The sequence below is a fragment of the Eriocheir sinensis genome, chromosome 7 (genome assembly GCF_024679095.1).
Source record: "Eriocheir sinensis breed Jianghai 21 chromosome 7, ASM2467909v1, whole genome shotgun sequence".
NCBI classification, from domain to species: domain Eukaryota; kingdom Metazoa; phylum Arthropoda; class Malacostraca; order Decapoda; family Varunidae; genus Eriocheir; species Eriocheir sinensis.
The window spans coordinates 844,426-871,125 of NC_066515.1; the positions used below are offsets into that span (position 1 = coordinate 844,426).

Sequence of the window (26,700 nt, forward strand, 5' to 3'; positions counted from 1 at the left end):
GCGAAATATAATAGGATTCGAGTACATTATTTGTGACCCCATACACAACACTTAACTTTGGGTAAACAAAGCAGCCTGTGTACCCAACCAATGAAAGTAAGTAAAGGAAACCATGTCTGCTCTTTTCTTTATATCCTGATGTATATATCCTGTGGATTTCAAGTCCCTTGGTGGAATAGGAAAATTACACTAATTGCTGGTACTTCATCGCTTGATTTCTCAAAACCATGAATTTGCACTTTATAAAATATCTCCTCCTTTAAACTTCTTGTTATACACATATCTTCTACTGCAGCTTATGAAAGTATGTTGTAGGAACAGTGGCTACTATCGAAACTATTGTTTGAAGTTGATTTTGATTTTTTGAGAAATATTTTTGGTAATTTTTTTCATCGACCTTTGAAAAATATTTTTTACTGTTGTATAAAACCAAACGATAGTAACCTTTAATCTTGTATCCTTCCCAATTATAATGCTTTTTGAATGAAAGAGATCGGATCATAAATAAGGGAGGAGTTACACTTAGAACATAAGGAATTTAACACGGCGCACATCAGACACAAGACTTCATTACACCTTGCACTGAATGATTATTCCAGAGCCGGATTTTGTAATTGTTGTATATTGACCTAGATGGGCGACAGCAGTGGTTCTATACTTTTTTTTTAATATCACGTCACCTCTAGGAATGTGCCCTCCTCTCCACGCCTTCCACACGTCTATAGATAAAGTTTCTCCTTAGCTCCTCCAAAAAAAAGTGATCCTACTAAGTAGACTATAGAAACTAAAGTTAGTAAAAGCGTTTCCATTTTTATTATAAATTTTTCAACATCAGCTCACGCTTTTCTTACGAGAATATCAAGTATAATTAGAGCTATGCATACTTTTCCCTCAGAGCTCTCGCACCTCTAGTGGGACCTGGTGAAGGGGCCACCCCCAAGGTTAAGAACCATTGGCATATTGGATCCAAAGACACACAACTGTGCCACAAGTTGATGACAACATGTCAAGTATTGGGAGGCGCGGAGACTGCTCATAAATTCATGGATCACAGTCTCGAGTGCAGACTTCTCTGAGTCTCAAATTTTAATAACATTGTTTTGCTCTCTGTCTCTATCTTAAAGAGTGAAATTATGCTTAGTCTAGTAAAAACGAGCGCGTATCACACGCTTCTGTCGTTTAGAATCATCACTTAACATAAACTATGTAAAGTGGAATTACTGCATTTTGACCTTCTCTAGGCATCTGTTTTGTAAATCCTTTATTTACTATAATAACACCATAAATCTGTGTTCATGAGTAGCTTATTTTTTAAAATTGTGGCTTGGGGTTGAAGGCCCTACTCATACATGTTTTAAAGCCTCATTACATCGTGCTGAGAAGGTTCTTAAAGTAGTTGCTGGCATTTTCATGGGTAGTTTTATGACACTAGAGATAGTTTTATCAGGATCCTGCATCATGAACGGAAAAAAAACCTTACGAAAACCCTACTAATCATTTCCCTACGTCACCTGGCGACAGTAGGATTCGAACCATCACGTCCCTCTCCAGACTCAACGGTCAAACTCATTGGACATCCCTGACTATACAACTGTCTTGTAAGTATTCATACTGTATATGTAACTCATCACAACAATCAGTCCCCTCGTGAAGACAGTCCATAACGGGGAACACTCACCGTCTGCGAGTACCAAGGTAGGGCGTCGCGGTTGTGGTCCAGCACCATGAGCTTAATGTGGCCCATGTCGGCGGCCTCCAGTGTGGGTCCCAGGTTGCTCTTGATCCAGTCCCGCATGTCCTCGGCTGACCAGGCGCACGTGTTCCACGCCCAATCCTGAATTATTGGCAAAGATGATTCAAGAAAGATTATGGTTATGTCGTAGCAAGGATGATGTTATTTGTGATTTTGAAGATGATGGTGGGGAGAAAGAAAGAAAAGAAGAAAGAAAGAAAGAAAGAAAGAAAGAAAGAAAGAAGGAAAGAAATTAAAAGGAGGAAGAGAATAAAAGGGAAATGAAGAGGAAAGGGGAAGGGAGGAAACGAAGAAAGTAGGAAAGACGGGAGGAACAAAAAATAAGGAAAATGGTTAAAAGGAGATGAATCATGAGTAGAAGTAAGAAAATAACTTGGAGAAGGAAGATGGAAGTGAAAAAGGGGTTGCAATGACAGTGTGGGAAGGAGTGAAAAAAGTAGAGGAAGATAAGATATGGAAACAGAAGCAGAAGTAAGTGGAAAGCGAAAGAAAGTGAATATCTTGACAGCGAGGAAGGAGGAAGACAAACAGGAAAATAAGGCAGTGGGAAATGGAGGAGAGGGAATGTTGTATGAGGGAAAGCGGAGGGAAGGAGGTGAGGGACAGGGACAACAACGGCAGCAGCAGGGAGGGAAGGAGATGGCTATGTTAAAGAGGACGGCGAGTTTCTTAAACGATGCGATTTGTTTGTGTATGTTGCACAGGAATGATTCAAACATCAAAGTAATAACAGTTTTGTTCTTTTTTTTCGTTTTACGTGCCATCCAGCAGAAATGCGCTTGATTTTTTAAACGTCGCACCAGTTTATAGTGAAAATAATGTGTCTGATTTGCCTTTTTTACACATTTATCAAGCCATGGTCAGTTGATTTTGATGATCTTTATATCCCTTTTTACGACCGAGTTTGTAGCATGTCGACTTAACTCTATAAAAATACAACATTTCCAACTAACTACGTCTCAAAAATACTGTTGATACATATTAGTACAACGCCTGAAAAATCTGACGTTCGTCCACTGAGAGCGTATTGGTATTATGTACCAAGCTATGCCCAGGATGTTCAGGATATGGTTCAGAGACATATATATATATATATATATATATATATATATATATATATATATATATATATATATATATATATATATATATATATATATATATATATATATATATATATATATATATATATATATATATATATATATATATATATATATATATATATATATATATATATATATATATATATATATATATATATATATATATATATATATATATATATATATATATATATATATATATATATATATATATATATATATATATATATATATATATATATATATATATATATATATATATATATATATATATATATATATATATATATATATATATATATATATATATATATATATATATATATATATATATATATATATATATATATATATATATATATATATATATATATATATATATATATATATATATATATATATATATATATATATATATATATATATATATATATATATATATATATATATATATATATTTTTTACGTACCTCTATTGCCAGTGGATCCTGATTCCCAATGGTCGAGCCTACGCCCGTTCTGGCGCAGGCGAGTGTTTATAGCGGCGCCATCTTGCATTGGCTCATGCTGCCCTCCCAGAGCTCATCTTTAATCTAAGAATCTAGAGTCCGGGTTGATAGGTGGACTTCTGGAGAGCATGTGGGTAGTTTTAAGCCACTCGGCGGCGGCTGAAAAATCCCAACTTGGTGGCACCGGTCGGGGATTGAACTCGCGTCCTCCTGAACGCGAGGGCGTCTTGCTATCCATTCAGCCACCACCTACCCTAATATATCTATCTATCTATCTATCTATCTCTCTATCTATCTATCTATCTATCTATCTATCTATCTCTATATATATATATATATATATATATATATATATATATATATATATATATATATATATATATATATATATATATATATATATATATATATATATATATATATATATATATATATATATATATATATATATATATATATATATATATATATATATATATATATATATATATATATATATATATATATATATATATATATATATATATATATATATATATATATATATATATATATATATATATATATATATATATCTATATTTTTTGCTTTCAGAAGAGCAGTCAGCTTACAAATATCGATAGAAGATAGAAAGAGATGCAACTACTTAAAGAAATGTAAATGCTATAAAAATGTTGGTATTTCCTTATATATCTTGTACAGATCATAGATTGTCATTAGTTTTTTCCATATAATTAGTATTAATAATAATGCATTTACTTATTTAGATATAACTTCCCATCCTCCTCCTCCTCCTCCTCCTCGACCAGCTCCGATCTCCTGCTTCCCACCCTCCTCTCCTCCCTCCTCCTCCCTCCTCCTCCTCCTCCTCTTTCTCCTCCTTGTCCTCCGCCTCGTCGCTCGTCCCTCCCTCCCACACCGGTCCTTCACACCTCCCTTCCCCTTCCTCCTCCCTCTCCTCGTCCGTCCCTCCCTCCCCACCTCACTCTCCTTTCACCTACTCCTTCCTCCTCCTCCTCCTCCTCCTCCTCCTCCTCCTCCCTCCCTCCTCCTCCTCCGCCTCCAATTCCTCGCCTTCCTCTTCCCCTCTTCCTGCCCACTCTCCTCCTCCTCCCCCTCTTTTTCCTCCTTGTCCTCCGCCTCCTCGCTCGTCCCTCCCTCCAACACCTGTCCCTTACCTTCCCTTTCCCTCTTCCTCCTCCCTCTCCTCGTCCGTTCCTTCCTCCCCCACCTCACCCTCCCTTTCTCCTTCTTCCTCTTCCTCCTCCTCCTCCCCTTCCACCTTCCACCTCTTCCACAATTTCTCCTCGTTCTTCACAGCAGGTCCCTCCCTCCTTCCGCTCTCCTCCCCTTCACCCACCCTCCTGGCCCCCCTTCCGACCGTCGGGTTCTTGTTGTTGGTGATAGTCAGGTTCGTTATGTTGACAGGTATTTTTGCTCCAAGGATAAGAACAGGACGAGGTGTGTTTCCCAGGGGCAGGGTGGGCCATATATCAGACAGGATTGAGGCGTGTATGGCAAGCGAGGATCGAACCCCATTGTCTTTCTCAGCTGTGGCTGAAACGACGTTTCTCGTGTGCCAAGCGAGGACCTTCTCAGGCGTTTTAGAGAATTTTTAGGCAGGATACGTGACGCTGGTGGGTCGCCAGTAGTGTGTGGCGTCCTGCCAAGGAGGGCGTTGGCGATGGATGGCTGTCCAGGGCGATAGCAGTGAACAGCAGACTTGCTGAGCACTGCGAGCGCAATGGGTGGCTGTTCGTCGACAATTGGGACCTCTTCTTTGGCAACGACGCCCTCTACGCCCGTGACGGATACACTTGACGTTCAAGGGTGTTGAGGCTCTCAGACTCCTTGAGCGAGCACTTGGTACCCTGAGGGATTTTTAGCATAGGCGAGGGGGAGGAGTAATGGGAGCAATGGGAGGAGTAATGGGAGGGACATCTAGCTCATAATATAACCAGGCAGCTTAGAAGTAATTCTAGAGGAGTAACAGAGGACGGGCTAAGAATCTTCTATACTAACAGCAGGAGCCTCAGAAACAAGATAGACTTACTAAGGGGTGAAGCTTGTTCAGAAAATTTTGACATAATAGCGATCACTGAGACATGGATAGACACTGCTAATAGAAATTTTAGATCAGAATTTGAAATAACGGGTTATCAGATGTTTCACAAAGACAGAAGGGGCAGAAAGGGAGGTGGAGTTGCGCTATATGTTAAAGACTCACTTAAATGTTTAGTTAACAACTCAGTCAAAACTAACATGGATTCAGAATCAGTTTGGGTGGACGTTTACAAAGGAGAGAAAAACTAACTCTAGGAGTTATATACAGGCCACCCAACCTTAACAGGCAGGACACGAGTATATTACTACAGGAGATTGGCAGGGCGAGTATGAATAGAAATGTCTGCGTAATGGGGGACTTTAATTATAGGAATATAGACTGGGAAGATCTAGTGGGTGACCTGGAAGCCGAGGACTTTCTTGAAGTTATACAAGATAATTTCCTTAAGCAGGTAGTTACTGAGCCTACCAGAGGAGATAACATATTAGACTTAGTCCTAACCAATAATGGGAACTTGCTACGTGAGTTGGAGGTGGGCGGAGAGTTAGGAAATAGTGATCACAGAACGGTTCGTTTTAGCTTAGATCATGGTAACCGAGAACCAAACCCAGTGTTAGTGCCAGATTTTAGAAGAGCAAACTACGAGGGGCTTCTAAGACATCTTGAAGGGGTAAACTGGGATAATTTAGGGATTCATGAGGGCCAGAACTGCGGATTGGAGAGCCAGGAGAACCAGGTAGAAATGTCTTACAATAATTTAGTTAGAGTAATAGTAGAGGGGCAAGAACAGCATATACCACAGCGAACACTTAGAAAAGAAAACAATGATCCTAAGTTGATGACTCGTGGACTAAAACACGAGATTGGGTTAAAGAAGGGAATTTATCAGAAAATAAAGAATGGGGAAAAACATCTCAGGGGCCGGTACGTCGAACTATCTAGATTAGTTAAGAAACACACCAGGATAGCAAAAAGAACTATGAGATCAAAGTAGCAAATGAGGCGAAAAGTAATCCTAAGGGCTTCTTTCAGATGTATAGAACAAAACACGGGAGAAAATTGGACCGCTGAAAACAAACACAGGGGAGCTAGTAGAAATTACGAAAATATGAGCACATTGTTGAACGACTACTTCCTTTCAGTATTCACACAGGAGGATCGAACGACTATACCGGAAAGAGTTCAGGTGTACGAGGGCGGGATGGCGATAAATTGAGGGATATAATCATTACCAGGCAAGTAGTTCAGGATGAGATAGATGCTTAAGAAGAACAAGTCGCCAGGTCCTGACGGGATATTTCCGAGGGTATTAAAGGAGTTAGGTGATATAATCAGTGTCCACTAACCGACATCTTTAAGATGTCGGTAAATACTGGCTATGTGCCGAGCCTATGGAAAGTAGCTAATGTGACGCCGATTTTTAAAAAGGGGGACAGGTCAGTTGCTTTAAACTATCGCCCAATTAGCTTAACATCGGTTATAGGGAAGATGCTGGAGTCCATAATAGCCAGGAACATTCGGGAGCATTTAGAGAAACATAGCTTAATTCACGACTCGCAGCATGGGTTCATAAAAGGTAGGTCATGCCTCACCAATCTCTTGTCCTTTTACAATAAAGTATTTGAGGCGGTTGACAGAGATGAAAATTATGATGTAATCTATCTTGATTTTAGTAAAGCGTTTGACAAAGTTCCTCACCAACGACTGTTGCTTAAATTACAGGCTCACGGAGTAGAGGGTAAAGTTTTGAGCTTGGTCAAGGCGTGGCTTAGCAATAGGAAGCAAAGAGTGCAAATCAATGGTAAAAGATCTGACTGGGGATGTGTTACGAGTGGGGTCCCACAAGGTTCGGTATTAGGTCCACTTTTGTTTATTATTTATATCAATGACTTAGACACAGGAATTAGTAGTGATGTTAGTAAATTTGCAGATGATACCAAGATCGGTAGAGTAATTGAGTCGGATCAGGACGCTAGTATTCTCCAAGGTGAACTCAACAGATTATATGACTGGGCAGATAAATGGCAGATGGAGTTCAATGTAGGGAAGTGCAGTATTCTGAGTGTAGGTAGGAACAACCCCTCACATAACTATTGCTTAAATGACACTCTCATAAGTAGGTCTGGGTGCGAGAGTGATTTAGGGGTCTTAGTGAGCTCTGATCTCCGTCCAAGGGCACAATGCATTCAAGCTAGAAATCGAGCTAATAGGGTACTGGGATTTATTTCAAGGAGCGTAAGCAACAGAAGCCCCGAAGTCTTCCTCAAACTATATTTAGCATTAGTTAGACCTCATCTTGACTATGCGGTTCAGTTCTGGTCACCCTACTATAGAATGGATATCAAAATGTTAGAATCGGTGCAGAGGAGGATGACTAAGATGATTCAGGGGTTGAGAAACTTGCCATACGAGGAAAGACTCAAACAGTTAAACTTGCATTCTCTAGAAAGGCGAAGGGTGCGTGGAGACATGATCGAAGTTTATAAATGGATGAAGGGCTTTAATAAGGGAGACATTCATAAGGTTTTGTTGGTAAGAGAACCGGGTAGGACACGAAGTAACGGGTTTAAACTGGATAAATTCAGATTCAACAGGGACATAGGCAAAAATTGGTTTACTAACAGGGTGGTGGATGAGTGGAATAGGCTTAGCAGTCATGTGGTGAGTGCCAATACAATTGTTACATTCAAAAATAGACTAGATAAATTCATGGACAGCGATATTAGGTGGGGTTAGATACACGGGAGCTTAGGGTCAAAGGAGCTGCCTCGTACAGGCCTACCGGCCTCTTGCAGACTCCTGCGTTCTTATGTTCTTATGTTCTTAACTAATATATTGATATATTGGGACTTTTTTGACAATATATCTAGTGCGAATTAATAATACCGACACTTTTGAAATATAACAAGTAAAAAGAAATAATGTCACGGATCTTTGAGTCACCATAAGTAGTGACTTGGAACATACAAAGCAGTGTAAGGAAAAAAAATGTTATGCTCATGTTCATAACGAAAAATTTCTAATGTAAAACAGCCGAATTAAAGTTATCAAGTACAATTCAATGGTACTACGACCGCGAAGCGATTATGCAGTACAGTACTGGTCCCCGAGGTACAGGAAGGACACTGAATAAGTGGATAGGGTTCAGCGCCGCGGTACGAAAATTATTACAACCTTAAGATCTCAAATGTAAGAGGAACGACTCAAGAGACTCTACACGATAGAAAAGAGACCCTTAAGATGGGATATGATTCAGGGGTTCACGTACATGAAGAAGTTCGGTAACGTCGACCACTGCAAGTTTTGGGGCTACAAACCAACCTAAGAGCTAGATATTAATAACGGTCTACCAATTCAAGCGAGGCGATGTAGGACAGATATTGGCATGAGGTTCTTCTCAAATTGTGTCATCCGCCATTGGAACAAATTTACTTCAGAAGTAGCAAGTGCGAATACCATCAACTCCCTTAAAAATCAAATCGACCGCTATTTCGCTGCGCCAGTAGTGAACTGAATACCGAAGCACTTTCATCGACTCTGGAGGCACGAAGTGACTGGCGAGCAGATAAAATGACCACAGCGGGCGACCTCATTATGAGTTAATAGGCTTTCTGTTTCCTGCATTTCCATGTTTCCATTTTTCTTTATAACTCGCATTGATAAAAAAAAAAAAAAAAAAAAAAATTGACATTTTTAAAAAATAGAACTAGTAAATAAAGAAAAAAAATAATGGCACCTTTTTTTTACAATATCATTCATACTAATAAATAATCTGACATTCTTTTAATTAATAGATATGGTAGATATTAGAGATTATAGAGATAACACTACTACAATTTTTAAATACAGCTACGATTTTTTATGCATCTGTAAAAAATGATCTTGTGAACGAGATAGTTTAAAACACTCCCCCGTGACTCACCTCAAAGCCTGTCAGCGGCTCATTCTGCGGCGTGAGACCCCAAATAGGTGCTCCCTCGGCCTCGTAAGCCTGAACGAACCTGCAAAGACACACACACACACACACACACACACACACACACACACACACACACACACACACACACACACTTTATCACAATTTCTGTTACAGTATTTTATCACGTCTACTTTACTTCCTAGTTATTATCAGTTGTATTTTTAAAAATATATCTATCTCTTTTTTTCGAAGTTATTATATATTTTGTTCATAATTTCCTGGCTAATATTTGTTTTTCTTTTTTGAATATTTATCTTCTTCATTTGCTTGGTAATATCAACATAATCAATGGATAAGCCTCTGGACTCATTAGGATAACATTAAACGTACCTCACGAAATAGTCGGCCCACGGCTGCCACATCTCGGGCAACAGTCCTCCCGTACCATTCAACATCCCGTTTACTTTCATCCACGCCGGTGGGGCCCAGGGCGACCCGAAGAGCAGCAGCTCCCGAGAGGCCAATTCTATTGCCCGGCGGATGTAGGGAAGCTGTGGGGGAGGAGGAGAAGGAGGGGGATGAATGCTTATGAAGAAGGAGAGGAGGATGATAATAATGATCTTAATAATAATAATAATAATAATAATAATAATAATAATAATAATAATAATAATAATAATATAAAGAAGAAAAAAAGATAAATGAGAAGAAGAAGAAGAAGAAGAAAAAGAAGAAGAAGAAGAAGAAAAAGAAGAAGAAGAAGAAGAAGAAGAAGAAAAAGAAGAAGAAGAAAAAGAAGAAGATGAAGAAACAAGAATAACAATGACAGTAACAATAGCAATAACACGTGACAGAAGCCGTTGAAGTAAAAACTCGAGTTATTCCCAAGCAGTCATTCCCTCACACACTGTTTTGATTTTTTGGTTATTCCGTCAGCAAACCAGTTGATCACATGCTGTTAGGAATTAGTTCCTGAAAAGGCCACATAATTAGGTAATTTATCAGCATAGATAGCATGTCACCAGTTGACTAGTATCTTTTCCCTTGTTTAAACATTCGCTTCGTAAATTAGTTGATGGGTCATGAAGCACCTGTCCTTTTTTTACCTCGTGTGTGTGTGTGTGTGTGTGTGTGTGTGTGTGTGTGTGTGTGTGTGTGTGTGTATATATATATATATATATATATATATATATATATATATATATATATATATATATATATATATATATATATATATATATATATATATATATATAGATATATATATACCTGTATTCGCCTCACCTGTCTTCGCCTCACCTGTCTTCGCCTCACCTGTCTTCGCCTCACCTGTCTTCGCCTCACCTGTCTTCGCCTCACCTGTCTTCGCCTCACCTGTCTTTGCCTCACCTGTCTTCGCCTCACCTGTCTTCGCCTCACCTGTCTTTGCCTCACCTGTCTTTGCCTCACCTGTCTTTGCCTCACCTGTCTTCGCCTCACCTGTCTTTGCCTCACCTGTCTTAGCCTCGCCTGTCTTTGCCTCACCTGTCTTTGCCTCACCTGTCTTCGCCTCACCTGTCTTCGCCTCACCTGTCTTCGCCTCACCTGTCTTTGCCTCACCTGTCTTCGCCTCACCTGTCTTTGCCTCACCTGTCTTCGCCTCACCTGTCTTTGCCTCACCTGTCTTTGCCTCACCTGTCTTTGCCTCACCTGTCTTCGCCTCACCTGTCTTTGCCTCACCTGTCTTCGCCTCACCTGTCTTCGCCTCACCTGTCTTTGCCTCACCTGTCTTCGCCTCACCTGTCTTCGCCTCACCTGTCTTCGCCTCACCTGTCTTCGCCTCACCTGTCTTCGCCTTACCTGTCATTGCCTCACCTGTCTTCGCCTCACCTGTCTTCGCCTCACCTGTCTTCGCCTCACCTGTCTTCGCCTTACCTGTCATTGCCTCACCTGTCTTCGCCTCACCTGTCTTCGCCTCACCTGTCATTGCCTCACCTGTCTTCGCCTCACCTGTCTTCGCCTTACCTGTCATTGCCTCACCTGTCTTCGCCTCACCTGTCTTTGCCTCACCTGTCTTCGCCTCACCTGTCTTTGCCTCACCTGTCTTCGCCTCACCTGTCTTAGCCTCGCCTGTCTTTGCCTCACCTGTCTTCGCCTCATCTGTCTTCGCCTTACCTGTCATTGCCTCACCTGTCTTAGCCTCGCCTGTCTTTGCCTCACCTTATACTCGTAGTCCTCCATGGTCAGGTTGAAGTATGCAAGGTCGACGTCTCCCTCCACGTCATCGTACGAGTAAGGGCGCGTCGAGAAATCACTCCCGGCAATGGGAATGCGGCACACGCTGTACTCGATTCCGTCCGGGGAGAAGTACGACCTGTGGGATTCACGCAAACATGGTATCTAAATACTTTTGATCTGGCGTAGCGCACCTGTGATATGAATTCAAGACTACCTAAAGTTTGAAGCACCTGTGCTCTTGCTTACCTAAGACTCGAAACACTTGCTTAAGACTCGATATATTAGTTTTTTTCTGTGACATAGGGTACTTACATGTATGGTCTTTCGGAAGACTTGAAGAAGCACTTTATATCAAGTTTTCACTGAGCTCCCCGCGAGTGTAGATATATGAATGATTGATAGTTCAGCGTGCTCTGAAACGGTCTAACAGTTTCTATATACGAGCTACTCAGCTTCCGCTGTTACTTTTTTGATAGTGTATTTCCCCTTCTCTTTACCTACAAGCTATTTTTTATGACTAACCTCTCACCCATTCGCGTACGGTTCCCTCTGATTTACTCCCACAATCCTCTACTCCAGCAGGCCAATATGAAACACTTTTCCTTCTAGCTAAGTCACAATTTCTTGATGTTTCTCGAATCCTGCAACAAAGAAGTCAATAACAAAGTAATGCTTCTCCCTCCAATATCCTCCCCGTTTCCTGACATTCCATGACTCATATGCCTAAGTAGTTCAAAACAACAACACACAGGCGTACTTCATGATCCAGTCCTGAGCCTCCGCCGGCAGCTTCTGAATATTAAATCCCGTGGAGTCCGTGAAGGCGCCGCCGAAGCCGAAGATTGTCTGGTATTCGAGAGTGTGGTCGAGATTCACCACCACGGTGGCTCCTGCAAGGGGAGGGGACAGGTGTACAGATGTGGACTGAGGTGCAGGTGTGCAGGTGTGGGTGGAGGGGTCACATTATTAATCCAGTATGTGTTTCAAACGGTTGTAGTCATATTCTTTCCGGAAATTATTCATGTTAGGAAAATTCTCGCGTTGGCTGAGGCGGCCACATGATTATGTCACTGAAGAAACATTTTGATGTTTCTTTTGCTGACCCCAGACTTTGTTTTCACAGCGATCGTTTACTGAATATTCAGAAGCAGGCAATGAACTTCATCTTAACGCAGAATGGTCTTGACTTGTTCCATTTCTAAAATTATACTAAATTTCCACCCTTGAAAGGCTAAATGAAGCTATTCACTGTAATTGAAATGCTGTTGTCCTTAAGAAATTAATTTATACTTGAATTCATCGAACATATTGTTATACTTTACTATATCAGCAAAAAGGACATCTGTATGTTGTGTGCCGATAAGGTTATTGTCATTTCCCTACCTTAGAAAATTGAGCTTTTACCTTAGAGAATTAAGCTTTTTTTTACCCAAATGCTGTTCACCTTTACTACTTTAGTTAAAACAAAAATCTGGACTGTACCGAAAAAACTGTCCTCGTCTTACCATCCGGTGCAGAAACTTCGTTCAGGGAGGTCTCAACGGCGAACCTGAGCCCATCCTTGGAGGAGGTGATCCGTGTGTTGGACCCTAGTTCAGGGGCGCTGATCTGCCCCGGCAAGTCACAGAAGTCAGAATCGCACACACATACCACGCTGTCCCCCTCGAACATCCTCGGCACGCAGTCTGTCGCCGAGGCTGACCACCACGGAAAGGAAGGAATGAGGTGACTGATGTGTCCGGGAGGCTATATCAAAGACGATAAAAGAAGGAATAGTGGGCATATGTAATGAATAATGTGTTCGGAAGGGTGTAAGTATTAAAAACAATAAATGAAGGAACAGTGATCATTTGAGATGACTGATTTTTTTCGAGAGGTTATATAAAAAAACAATAGAGGAAGGATAAGTGAGTATATGGGATGACAGTTATGTCCGGGAGGGGTAAGTATTAGAGGGCGATAAGGAAAGGAACAGTAAGTATCTGGTGCATAATAATAATAATAATAATAATAATAATAATAATAATAATAATAATAATAATAATAATAATAATAATAATAATAATAATAATAATAATAATAATAATAATAATAATAATAATAATAATAATAATAATAATAATAATAATAATAGTAATAATAGTCATATAAAACACGTACGCACATCCTCCCCGAAACTGAGCATAACTATATTATGTTTCATTACATCTGCCCACCAACAAAGCGAGAATTTTGATAGATGTGGCACCTGCGCATTTCTTCTTTTTTATATATTTGACAACAAAGGAGACGGCTCAAGGGCAACAAAAAGGATGTAGAAAAAAAAGCCCCCTGCTCACCGCTCCCACAACAGACAAAAGTAAAGAGTGGCCAAAAGTGAGTTCAATTTCGGATGGAGAGATGTCTTGACACACTCTTCTTGAAAGAGATCAAGTCATAGGCAGGAGGAAATGCAGACGAAGGAAGGCTGTTCCAGAGTTTACCAGTGTAAGGGATGAAAGAGTGAAGATGCTGGTTAACTCTTGCATAAGGAGTTTGGACACTATAGGGATGAGCTAGAGTAGAAAGTCGAGTGCAGCGGGGCCGAGGGAGGAGGGAAGGCATGCAGTTAGCAAGTTCAGAAGAGCAGTCGGCGTGAATATATCGATAGAAGATAGAAAGAGAGGCAATATGGCGGCGGATTTTAATTGGTAGAAGACTCTCAGTAAGAGGAGGAGAGCTGATGAGACGAAGAGCCTTAGACTCCACTCTATCCAGAAGAGCTGTGTGAGTGGAGCACCCCCACACGTAAAATGCATACTCCATACGAGGGCGGACGAGGCCCCTGTATATGGATAGCAACTGTGCGGGGGAAAAGAACTGGTGGAGACAATACAGAACGCCCAACCTCGAGGAAACTGATGTAGTCAGAGAAGTGATGTGAAGTTTCCGGTTGAGATTTTGAGTTCAGGATAGACCGAGGATATTTAGTGTTGAAGATGATGACAGCTGAGTGTTGTTGAAGAATAGGGAACAGGTGTTTGGAAGATTGTGGAGAATTGATAGTGGAGAAATTGGGTTTTTGAGGCATTGAAAGACACAAGGTTCCTTTTACCTCATTTGGAAATGATAGCAACTTATGGGGTTAAGCATTCTGCAGCCTCCAGTCTGGAGTCTTGCAATTCCTGTTGAGAGGGTCTTCTGTTAAAAGATGTTGAATAATGCAAAGTGGAGTCATCAACGTATGATGGATATGGCAGTTTGTTATGGAAAAAAGATCATTGATGAATAACAGGGAGAGAGGGTGATAGGGCAGAACCTTATAGAACACCAATGTTGACAGGTTTAAGGGAAAAACAGTGACCGTCTACCACAGCAGAGATAGAACCACCGGAAAGGAAACTGGAGATAAAGGTACAGAGAGAAGGATAGAATCCGAAAGAGGGCAGTTTAGAAAGCAAAGAGTTGTGCCAGACTCCATCGAAAGCTTTCGATATGTCTAGCGCAACTGAGAAAGTTTCGCCAAAACGGCTAAGAGAGGATGACCAAGAGTCAGTTAGGAGAGCAAGAAGATCGCCAGCAGAACGTCCATTGCTGAACCCATACTGGAGATCAGATAGAAGGTCAGAAATGGAAATGTGCTTTTGAATCTTTCAGTTAAGGATTGATTCAAAATCTTTAGATAGACAGGAAAGTAAAGTTATAGGGCGGTAGTTTGAGGGATAGGAACGGTCACCCTTCTTAGGCACATGCTGCATGAAGGCGTACTTCCAGCAGGAAGGAAAAATAGATGTTAATAGGCAGAGACGAAAGAGTTTGACCAGGCAGGGTGTCAGCACAGCAGCATAGTTTTTAAGAATAATAGAAGGCACTCCATCAGGTCTATAGGTCTTGTTCATGAATACATGAAAATCAACTGTTGTGATAGACATTCAAGCTCATTTTTCAACAATATATTTGAATGTCTATTTATACACAAAAAACAACTCAGTCGTTTGTAGCGATAATGTTAGTATTCAAGCACACGAAAAGACAAGCATGTATCAAACAACATAGTCACATCATGTTCGAACGATCTATGTTTTTTCAAATTCATTGATTAATACCTCATTTCAGGTATATTAAAAGACATTTGACTCTGCTGGTGCAAATAAAGGTACCTTAATAATTTACTGCTTGTAAATACTGATTAGTAATCGAAATAACATGAAATAGTAAATAATAACTGTTGAATGATAACCTAGGCTATAATCAAATATTAAGCTACCCATGTTACATGTTACGTACATGCCACGCATCAAACTTCCATATGTATAGACATCTGCAGAGTCGGATGTCACTTTATGTACCTGAATGAGATGAAATATGGGTATCTGAAAGGCTATAAATCGTTCGTGTATGATCAGACTAAACTGTTTGATATACAAGCTGTTCTTTCGTGTACTTGTATGGTAGATTATCGATGCAAATCGCCATGTTTACAGTTCATAAAATGGGCCTTGAGTTTTTTTGTGTTTAATCAAACATTCAAATATATCACTGAAAATGTAGAGTTGGTCTTCACGCAATCATCAACTAACAATGCGCAGGTGCCACATCTACGTTCGCGAGTGGACAAACGGAATGAAACGGACTATGAAGAAGCGGAGGATGGAGGGCACGAGAGGTGGGTATATGCATAACGGCAGACGGAGGGCGTTAAGCAACGTGCCATCTTGCCTCTACGATACCTACAAGGAGAGCATGGCCATGGGCTCCCTAGACGCCATCTTGCATCTATGCCGCTCATGCTCGCTGCATCCTAAAAAGGTCTTCTGCCTCGACACAAGCTGCTGGAATTTCAAATGCCACCCCTTTTATCTCTTGGTGTCGAACTTGTGTAGAGGTAGAAGCGGTGGGTAGAAGGTAATGAGCCTATGCGACACAGATGCAGGATGGCGTCTAGGGAGCCCATGGCCTGTCTACGGCTTTTCACTATCTATGGCTCTGAGCACAGATATACAGGACGTAGACAGGACATGATAGACTAATGAAAATGTCATAGTTTCAATTTAATGAATGTGTGGCATACTAAAACCAATTATGTAATTAATACAGGTTAGAGTTAATTACATGATATTGTATATAATAATCAATACACTTCAAATTTCGATCTTTGAAAACTGATGGACTTTAATCGATGTTCCATCATCATTCGAACCCAAAAGATCCTCCCACCATTTACTGACTATCATTCAATACACCAGTAATTATCGCTAGTAACCATCTAGGGGCCCTTGTTCAAAGAGATCGGGAAAGGAAATAAAAATATGTAAGCATTCAATAGGCTTCCCATACAAATGTCTTTATCATTCTTGACTGATGACAAACGAACGACAGGATCTCTGTGACTAAGATGAAAAATGAAATATGAAACGCTATGCTAACTAGGTAAAAAGATTCGAGGGTGAACAAGGCTCAGCAATTTTATAGAAGCAATGTAAAATTCGCGCTTCCAAGAGGCGTACAGTATGTTCCCGAAGAAGTCACCTGAGAGGCGTGCAGCTGTTTACGGGTTAACCACAGATATTTCTTTAGATAACTCTTGCATGAATTCATCCAATTTCTCTACACTTTTGGCAGCCAGAGACGCTTTGTGGTGGCATGAGGTGCAATTTCAATTAATGTTAGGTATATTATCCTGCTTAACTCCAGACAAATGAGCCAAGGCCTACGAGAGGGGAGGCCTAGGCGATGAGGGGGGCTGACCTGAGCCAGTCATCAAGGTGAGGGTAAGGTTAACCCGCACTCCTGAGTCCTCAGTTTCTTCCCAGGTCAGGTTGGGGTCACGCGCGCTACTCTCCAGCCATCCCTTCCCCCAAAACAGTGTCTCTTAGTGGTTTATTTTTGCTATCAATGTTATTTGGTTATGCCTAACACGTGTGCAGTTCCGAATTGCAAAGGAAACTACAGGAACGGCCCAAAAGTGCACGTGTTTTCCTTCCCGAAAGATGAGGAACTCTCCCCAAAAAGGCTGCGCACTATGAGGAGGGAGAGCTACACACCAAACAAGCACAGCAGGGTAAGTCCTTCTCATTTTCTTTTAACTTCATTCCTATATTTTAGGGACACGAGAGAGAGAGAGAGAGAGAGAGAGAGAGAGAGAGAGAGAGAGAGAGAGAGAGAGAGAGAGAGAGAGAGAGAGAGAGAGAGAGAGAGAGAGAGAGAGAGAGTCTGTCCTTTAAACCTAAGTGATTTTACATTAATCAGATGGCTCCAAAACGTTGCTTTTCTACTCTAGTTAATATTAAGTTCAAGGAAGTGACGGTCGAGCTTGTTTTTAAAGGAGTCAATCGTGTTACACTGGACCACTGATGGTGGGAGCTTATTCCATTCTCGCACTACAACGTTGGTGAAGAAAAATTTGGTGCAGTCTGAATTTACTTGTCTACATTTGAGTTTTGTGCCATTGTTCCTCGTTCGCAAAGTGTCATCGATCATAAACAATTTTATTCTGTCTACATTCGTGAAACCATTAAGTATTTTAAAACATTCGATCAGTTTTCCTCGGAGGCGACGTTTCTCAAGAGAGAACATGTTAAGGGTGGAAAGCCTTTCTTCGTAGGATTTGTTGCGCAAGGAAGGGATCATTTTTGTTGCTCGACGCTGAACACCTTCTAGTTTAGCAATGTCCTTTGCATGGTGGGGAGACCAAAACTGTACCGCATATTCCAAGTGGGGTCTGACTAAGCTATTGTAGAGCGGAAGTATTACATCTTTATTCTTGAATAAAATGTTTCTTTTAATGAAGCCCAACATTCTGTTCGCTTTATTTGCTGCATCGATGCAATGATGTGAGAATTTGAGGTTTGAGAGAGAGAGAGAGAGAGAGAGAGAGAGAGAGAGAGAGAGAGAGAGAGAGAGAGAGAGAGAGAGAGAGAGAGAGAGAGAGAGAGAGAGAGAGAGAGAGAGAGAGAGAGAGAGAGACCTATTCAGGAAAACACATCACACATGACTTCATATGTTTGTATGTATTTACACAGGTATGCATGCATGTTTATCTATTCATCTATCTATATATATTGTATATCTATACATATATATATATATATATATATATATATATATATATATATATATATATATATATATATATATATATATATATATATATATAGATATATATATATATATATATATATATATATATATATATATATATATATATATATATATATATATATATATATATATATATATATATATATATATATATATATATATATATATATATATATATATATATATATATATATATATATATATATATATATATATATATATATATATATATATATATATATATATATATATATATATATATATATATATATATATATATATATATATATATATATATATATATATATATATATATATATATATATATATATATATATATATATATATATATATATATATATATATATATATATATATATATATATATATATATATATATATATATATATATATATATATATATATATATTTATTACAACAAAGCAGGCAGCTCAAGGGCACAAAATAAGAAAACAATAATAAAAAAAGCCCGCTACTCGCTGTTCCCCCCCAAAATTAAAAGAGGTGGCCGAAAGAAAGATCAATTTCGGGAGGAAAGGTGTCCTGATACCCTCCTCTTGAAAGAGTTCAAGTCGTAGGCAGGAGGAAATACAGATGAAGGAAGGTTGTTCCAGAGTTTACCAGCGTGAGGGATGAAAGAGTGCATATGCTGGTTAACTCTTGCATAAGGGGTTGGGACAGTGTAGGGATGAGCATGAGTAGAAAGTCGCGTGCAGCGGGGCCGCGGGAGGGGAGGAGGCATGCAGTTAGCAAGTTCAGAATAGCAGTCAGCGTGGAAATATCGATAGAAGATAGAAAGAGAGGCAACATCGCAGCAGAATTTAAGAGGTAGAAGACTATCAGTATGAGGAGGAGAGCTGATGAGACGAAGAGCCTTAGACTCCACTCTGTCCAGAAGAGCTGTGTGAGTGGAGCCCCTCCACACATGAGAAGCATACTCCATACGAGGGCGGACAAGGCCCCTGTATATGGATAGCAACTGCGCGGGGGAGAAGAACTGGCGGAGACGATACAGAACGCCCAACCTCGAGGAAGCAGATTTAGCAAGAGAGGAGATATGAAGTTTCCAGTTGAGATTTTGAGTTAAGGATAGACCGAGGATATTTAGTGTTGAAGAAGGTGACAGCTGAGTGTTGTCGAAGAATAGGGGATAGGTGTTTGGAAGATTGTGTCGAGTTGATAGGTGGAGAAATTGAGTTTTTGAGGCATTGAAGGACACAAGGTTCCTTCTGCCCCAATCAGAAATGATAGCAAGGTCTGAGCTTAAGCGTTCTGCAGCCTCCAGTCTGGAGTCGTGTACTTCCTGTTGTGATGGTCTTCTACTGAAAGAAGTTGAATAATGCAGAGTGGAGTCGTCGGCGTACGAGTGGACAGGACAGTTTGTTATGGAAAGAAGATCAATGATGAATAACAGGAAGAGAGTGGGTGACAGGACAGAGCCCTGTGGAACGCCACTGTTGATAGAATTAGGGGAAGAGCAGTGACCGTCTACCAACGCAGAGATAGAACGGCCGGAAAGCAAACTGGAGATAAAGGAACAGAGAGAGGGATAGAATCCGAAAGAGGGCAGTTTAGAAAGCAAAGACTGGTGCCAGACTCTATCGAAGGCTTTCGATATGTCTAGCGCAACAGAGAAAGTTTCACCGAAACGGCTAAGAGAGGATGACCAAGAGTCAGTTAAGAGAGCAAGAGGATCGCCAGTAGAACGCCCCTTGCGGAATCCATACTGGCGATCAGATAGAAGGTTAGTAGTGGAAAGGTGCTTTTGACTCTTCCGGTTAAGGATTGATTCAAAAGCTTTAGATAGAGAGGAAAGTAAAGCTATAGGGCGGTAGTTTGAGGGATTGGAACGGTCACCCTTCTTAGGCACAGGCTGTACAAAGGCATACTTCCAGCAGGAAGGAAAGATAGATGTTGATAGGCAGAGACGAAAGAGTTTGACCAGGCAGGGTGTCAGCACAGAAGCACAGTTTTTAAGGACAATAGGAGGCACTCCATCAGGTCCATAAGCCTTCTGAGAGTTGAGGCCAGAGAGGGCATAGAAAACATCATTTGGAAGAATCTTAATAACAGGCATAAAGGAGTCAGAGGGGGGATGAGTAGGAGGAATATGCCCAGAATCGTCCAGGGTGGAGTTCTTACAGAAAGTTTGAGCGAAGTGTTCAGCCTTAAAGACAGATGAGACGGCAGTGCTGCCGTCAGGGTTAAGGAGAGGAGGGAAAGAGGAAGAATTGAAATTGGAGGAGATATTTTTGGCTAGATGACAGAAGTCACGGGAAGAATTAGAAAAAGCAAGGTGTTGACATTTTCTATTAATAAAAGAAGTTTTGGTAAGTCGGAGAATAGATTTGGCACGATTCCGGGCTGAAATGTAAAGGTCAAAGTTAGTGGGAGTTCGAAGGCTCTGGAACCTTTTGTGAGCTGCCTCTCTATCTTTAATAGGACGAGAACAACATGATTAAACCAAGGCTTTTTAGCATGAGGAGTAGAGAAAGTACGTGGAATGTATGCCTCCATTCCAGACAATCACCTCTGTGATGCGCTGGGCACACACAAAGGGGTCTCTATCCTGGAAGCAGTAATCATTCCACGGGAAATCGGAAAAGTACATCCTCAGGTCGTCCCACCGAGCTGAAGCAAAATGCCAGAAGCATCGCCTCTTCGGTGGGTCGAGAGGATGTACAGCAGCGATAGGACAGGATACAGAAATAAGGTTATGACCGGAGGAGCCCAACGGAGAGAGCAGTTTGACAGAGTAAGCAGAAGGATTAGAGGTAAGGAAAAGGTCTAGAATGTTGGGCCTGTCTCCAAGACGGTCGGGAATACGAGTAGGGTGCTGAACCAGCTGCTCTAGGTCGTTGAGGAGAGCAAAGTTGTAGGCTTATTCACCAGGCTGGTCAGTGAAAGAGGATGAAAGCCAAAGCTGGTGGTGAACATTGAAATCTCCCAAGATGGAGATTTCAGCAAAGGGAGAGTGAGTCAAGATGTTCTCCACTTTAGAGTTCAAATAGTCAAAGAATTTTACATAGTTAGTAGAGTTAGGCGAGAGATAAACAGCACAGATGAATTTAGTAATAGAATGACAATGAAGTCTTAGCCAGATGGTGGAAAATTCAGAAGAGCCAAGGTCATGGGCACGAGAGCAAGTGATGTCGTTGCGCACGTAGGCGCAACATCCAGCTTTAGATTGAAATTAAGGATAGAGATAGTAGGAGGGAACAGAATAGAGGTTGCTGTCAGTAGCGTCAGAAACCTGTGTTTCGGTGAGGAAGAGAAGGTGAGGTTTAGAGGAGGAGAGATTATGTTCCACAGAATGAAAATAAGAGCGAAAACCGCTAATGTTGCAGAAATTGATAAGGAGGAGGTTCGAGGAGTTATCAGGACACCTCTCAAGTCGGCAGCCAGAAGGGGAGTAATCCCTGGGGGAGTTTAAGGTCCCCCCCCCCCCCCCCAGGCGGGGACACCGAGGCGGTGTTTTCGTTAGCCATTTTGAATTTTGAATTTTGGGAAAAGGTGTGTGTGTTTTGTGAATGTAGTGTGGTGTGGAAAGAGAGAGGAACTGTCTTTTGAAGCATGCTGAACTGCTCTCTGGTGTTGATGAGACAAAAGGGAAACGGTTAGTGAGGACATGGGAAGGGTCTTTGAAGGGCTGCAGCACCCTCCTCGCTTCCCATATATCTTCACCGGGAGTAGCTCACGCCCGTTCCCTACTACCTATCCCACTACCATACTCTATTATATATATATATATATATATATATGTATATATATGTATATATATATATATATATATATATATATATATATATATATATATATATATATATATATATATATATATATATATATCTATATCTCTCTATCTCTCTCTCTCTCTATCTATCTCTCTCTCTCTCTCTCTCTCTCTCTCTCTCTCTCTCTCTCTCTCTCTCTATATATATATACATATACATATATATACATATATATATACATATATATATATATACATATATATATATATATATATGTATATATATATATATATATATGTATATATATATATATGTATATATATACATTTTTATATCAAATTTATGAAAATGAATATGTACACACACACACACACATATATATAGATATATATATATATATATATATATATATATATATATATATATATATATATATATATATATATATATATATATATATATATATATATATATATATATATATATATATATATATATATATATATATATATATATATATATATATATATATATATATATATATATATATCTGGGTATCTATATCAATCTTTATTTTTAACCATTTATCTATCTATCTATTACTTTAATAAATTCAATCATTTTATATATTTTACACATACATTATTTTTTGCAGGTGTGTGAGCTGCATTTTAGGCCCGAGGACATCATGCGAGAGGCACGCACTTCGGCGAGAAGACTGGAAGGAAACTTAGCGCTAGCTTGATGAAGATTCGCCTCCAGGATGGTGCTGTTCCTTCCCAATTACCTAACTGCCCTGACTATTTATCGGGGCCTGCACGTGTTAGAGAAGTCCCCGTTATGAAGAAAACGAGGAGGGAGCAATGTGCTATACTGGTGGTAATGGAGAGAAGTAAAACAGATGAAGAAATTCATAGGAAGAGTAGAGTATTTAATAATTTAGCTGAACTGAAGGAAAAGTTAACTGACATAGATAAATACTGGACAGTAATTGATGATGAATGTATTATACATATATGCCATGTTATGCATTCACCACAGCCACAGGTTGTTATATCTGTAGTCTTCAAGCCTGACTGCCCCTTGCCTGCTTATGCACATGGCAATAAGGTGAAAGAAAGGAGAAGACACACAGCGCAGAGAGGGGAGAGGAGACAAGAGCGGAGCGCGGGACCGCACCTTGCTGACGTCACCCCCCATCGCCTAGGCCTCCCCTCTCGTAGGCCTTGAATGAGCACACTTCACATGACACCATTTACGACACAGACAGCATAAAATCCACTTCTCGCCTGTGAAATCCTCACAAACGTAACACAAGTCCCTCACGCCTCTGGCCCTGACACCCATGTCGGCCCAGTACTTTCCTCGTGGAGCAGCACGCAACATATATGCGATAGAGACCACGACCACTCACTCACCAAGAAAAAAAAAGTTCGATCTATGCTAACTCGTGGAGTAACCCGTCTAGCCGAGTATTAAACTGTTTAACGGAGAGCGGCTCATAATTTCTGCAGAAAGTCTGTTCCATGCACCGCAGATTCTATAAAAGAAGTTCCCCCAAACGCTACTCTTAAAAGGGGGGCGAATCTAGCTTCCAACCGTAGTTTCGAGTAGGGAGAGAGAGAGAGAGAGAGAGAGAGAGAGAGAGAGAGAGAGAGAGAGAGAGAGAGAGAGAGAGAGAGAGAGAGAGAGAGAGAGAGAGAGAGAGAGAGAGAGAGAGAGAGAGGTGAAACTTACCGACGGCGGCCCAGGAGGCGGCCAGCAGGATCGGCAGCAGCATGATCAAGGAAGGGAGGCACCACTGCAGGCGGGTGACCTGGTACCCATTTATAAACTAACCTTCTCACTTGTGCACCTGTCCTTTCACAGGCTTATCTACATCACCCACACGTCCCAACTCTCTTGTACTCTGACCCCCGGCCAGGTGCCGCAGACTCCACCGGTTGAAAAGCATAATGTCTATATTCATAAAGTTATTTATTGTCCATTTATTTATTCATCTGTTTATTTATTTATTTATTTAATTATATATTTAAAAAAAAATTCAGTTTTTACTCATAATTTCATCATTTTGCCTGTTTAACATTTTCCTAACTAAAGTGAACTTTCAATCTTATTCTTTATATTTCAAACTCGTTTGATTCACTTTCATTAGCTGTTTACAGCCGCCTTTCACCTATGCCCGATTTAGTAATTTCCTTTTTTAATTTGCATGAATTTAGAATTAAGTCTTCATTCTATTTTAAGGAACTCTACTCGTGTATGTATATACACCAGTAGAATATATATAATGTAGTGGTATTATATAATGATGTTTCTTTGCTCTGCTTGGCTTCATCCCAAACACTACTGTATATATATATATATATATATATATATATATATATATATATATATATATATATATATATATATATATATATATGTATATATATATATATATATATATATATATATATATATATATATATATATATATATATATATATATATATATATATATATATATATATATATACACCCTTTACCGTTTACCGTTGATGAGGTTTCAGGCCCTGCTCCACTGCTGGTGCAGCGCTCTACGAAGGCCGTCAACAATTACAATGTAAGCCTCAATAATAATCATCGATGCACTTATTTTAAAACATCGTAGTGAGTGAGCATCTTATATACTGTCACAAATAATATCACAAATATCCATTGGTTCGGTTTTCATGTCTGAAATCTTCGTTATAGTATCACAATTAAATATCCAACGATTATTTCTAACTCACTGAACATTTATCACACACAATTTATCTTTGAGTTCAAACACTAATTAATAGCCATGATCGGTTATGTTACGAATTCTCTCAATTTCAGTCTGGGGAACTACACAACACTGGTCATTTGCTGAGTGGCTGATTTCAGGCTTTTTGTACCTCACACAATTTATGCATTTCTTCTCAGCCATGGAGCAATCCTTCGATTTATGATCGCCAGCGCATTTGAAACAGTTCGGGGCTTCTCCATTGCTCTTAGCAGCACAGTTGGCCTCAAGATGGCCATATCTCTTCATGACAATGATAACATATAATTGCAAGATCATATGCTATTACAAGTCTCTCACTGTGTATATTCCCCATTTTAATTTTAACTTGTCGTGATTCTTGTGAATCATTTCTCTCACAGTTGGGTCGCACCTCAAAATATAGTGCATTGTACCGCCATTTGCAGGCTTACTGAAAATCAGCTCAATCTTATTCTCAACATCCTCAATTGTGTGTAATAACTCATTGCGGTCCAAGATGGTCTCCTTTATTTGTTTTCTTGGTCTCCTCCTTATGCACATTGCATAACATGATCTTTGGTTTCATCTTTCCAACACTCTTGGTACTAATTTGCTCAACAGACACCACTTTTTTAGCAGCCTCATCCCTTGTGTTCTCATTATCATAGTTCATGACAATATTACTTCCATTTGTGAATATTGAATCAGTTATTTGAATACCATTCAATGCCTAAGAGACTTCATCCTTCATATCTATTGCCTTCTTTTTCTGGATTGAAGCTTTTACAACTAAGAGATTCTTCTTCACTTTCCTGCCTCTCTTTGCCGCCTCAGCCCAGCTAGATTCAGCATGCTCAGCACGTTTAAGCGTGTCAACAACTGATCCCAGTTCCTCCTGCACCTTCACAGCCCTTGATTCAACCTCATCCTGAACCATAGATAATTCTTTAAATAATTCTTGCTTGAATTCATCTAATTTTTCCACAATGCTGGTAACTGCTGGGGAGGCGGTGGCTGAACGGACAGCGAGACGGCCCCGCGTTCAGGAGGACGCGCGTTCAATCCCCGACCGGTGCCACCAAACTGGGATTTTTTCAGCCGCCGCCGAGTGGCTTAAAACTACCCACATGCTGTCCAGAAGACCACCTATCATCCCGGGGCTGGATTCATCAATCTTACCAGCCACGCCTCCGGTATCTCTCACATTTACCGGAGCGCTACCAGAGCTGCGGCATCTTTCAAACACGGGATTCATCAACGGTATGGTAACGCTCCGGTAACTCGCACCCTAGCAACGATTGGTTGGGCCAATCACGTGCGACCTTTGATGCTGTATTTCAGCTTTCACGTGTCGTTTGTTTAGTAATACACAGACTTCAAAATCAAGACATGTGTATTGTACAGGCGTAAATACTGCCTTAAAACAAATAATTAGCGTTGTGATCCCTCAATTACATGCGTTTTTTTTTACGAATGAACGCACGTTACTCGTATATTTATCCTTGAAATAAAAATATACTCGCTTAT

General features: G+C 40.1%; 1 protein-coding gene and 1 long non-coding RNA gene across 3 annotated transcripts in view; both read right to left on the reverse strand.

The window, feature by feature from the left end:
• LOC126991759 (putative glucosylceramidase 3) overlaps positions 1 to 24,268 on the reverse strand; it is a 28,718-nt gene extending 4,450 nt beyond the window's left edge. The window contains exons 1-7 of the mRNA XM_050850446.1: positions 24,141 to 24,268; positions 13,074 to 13,265; positions 12,326 to 12,458; positions 11,551 to 11,704; positions 9,742 to 9,902; positions 9,355 to 9,433; positions 1,679 to 1,834 (exon numbers count right to left, since the gene is read on the reverse strand). Coding sequence (XP_050706403.1) covers positions 1,679 to 1,834; positions 9,355 to 9,433; positions 9,742 to 9,902; positions 11,551 to 11,704; positions 12,326 to 12,458; positions 13,074 to 13,265; positions 24,141 to 24,183 — 918 coding nt within the window. The 5' untranslated portion in view covers positions 24,184 to 24,268. The remainder of the gene's footprint in view (positions 1 to 1,678; positions 1,835 to 9,354; positions 9,434 to 9,741; positions 9,903 to 11,550; positions 11,705 to 12,325; positions 12,459 to 13,073; positions 13,266 to 24,140) is intronic.
• Positions 10,634 to 11,526, reverse strand: LOC126991768 (uncharacterized). 2 transcript variants are annotated; one of them, XR_007745836.1, is made up of 4 exons: positions 11,356 to 11,526; positions 11,191 to 11,280; positions 10,936 to 11,160; positions 10,634 to 10,845 (listed from the first exon to the last, which is right to left on the reverse strand). It is a non-coding gene; the product is annotated as an uncharacterized LOC126991768 (long non-coding RNA). The 2 variants fall into 2 exon arrangements; XR_007745825.1 differs by having other exon boundaries at positions 10,936 to 11,280.
• Positions 24,269 to 26,700: the final 2,432 nt, after the last annotated feature.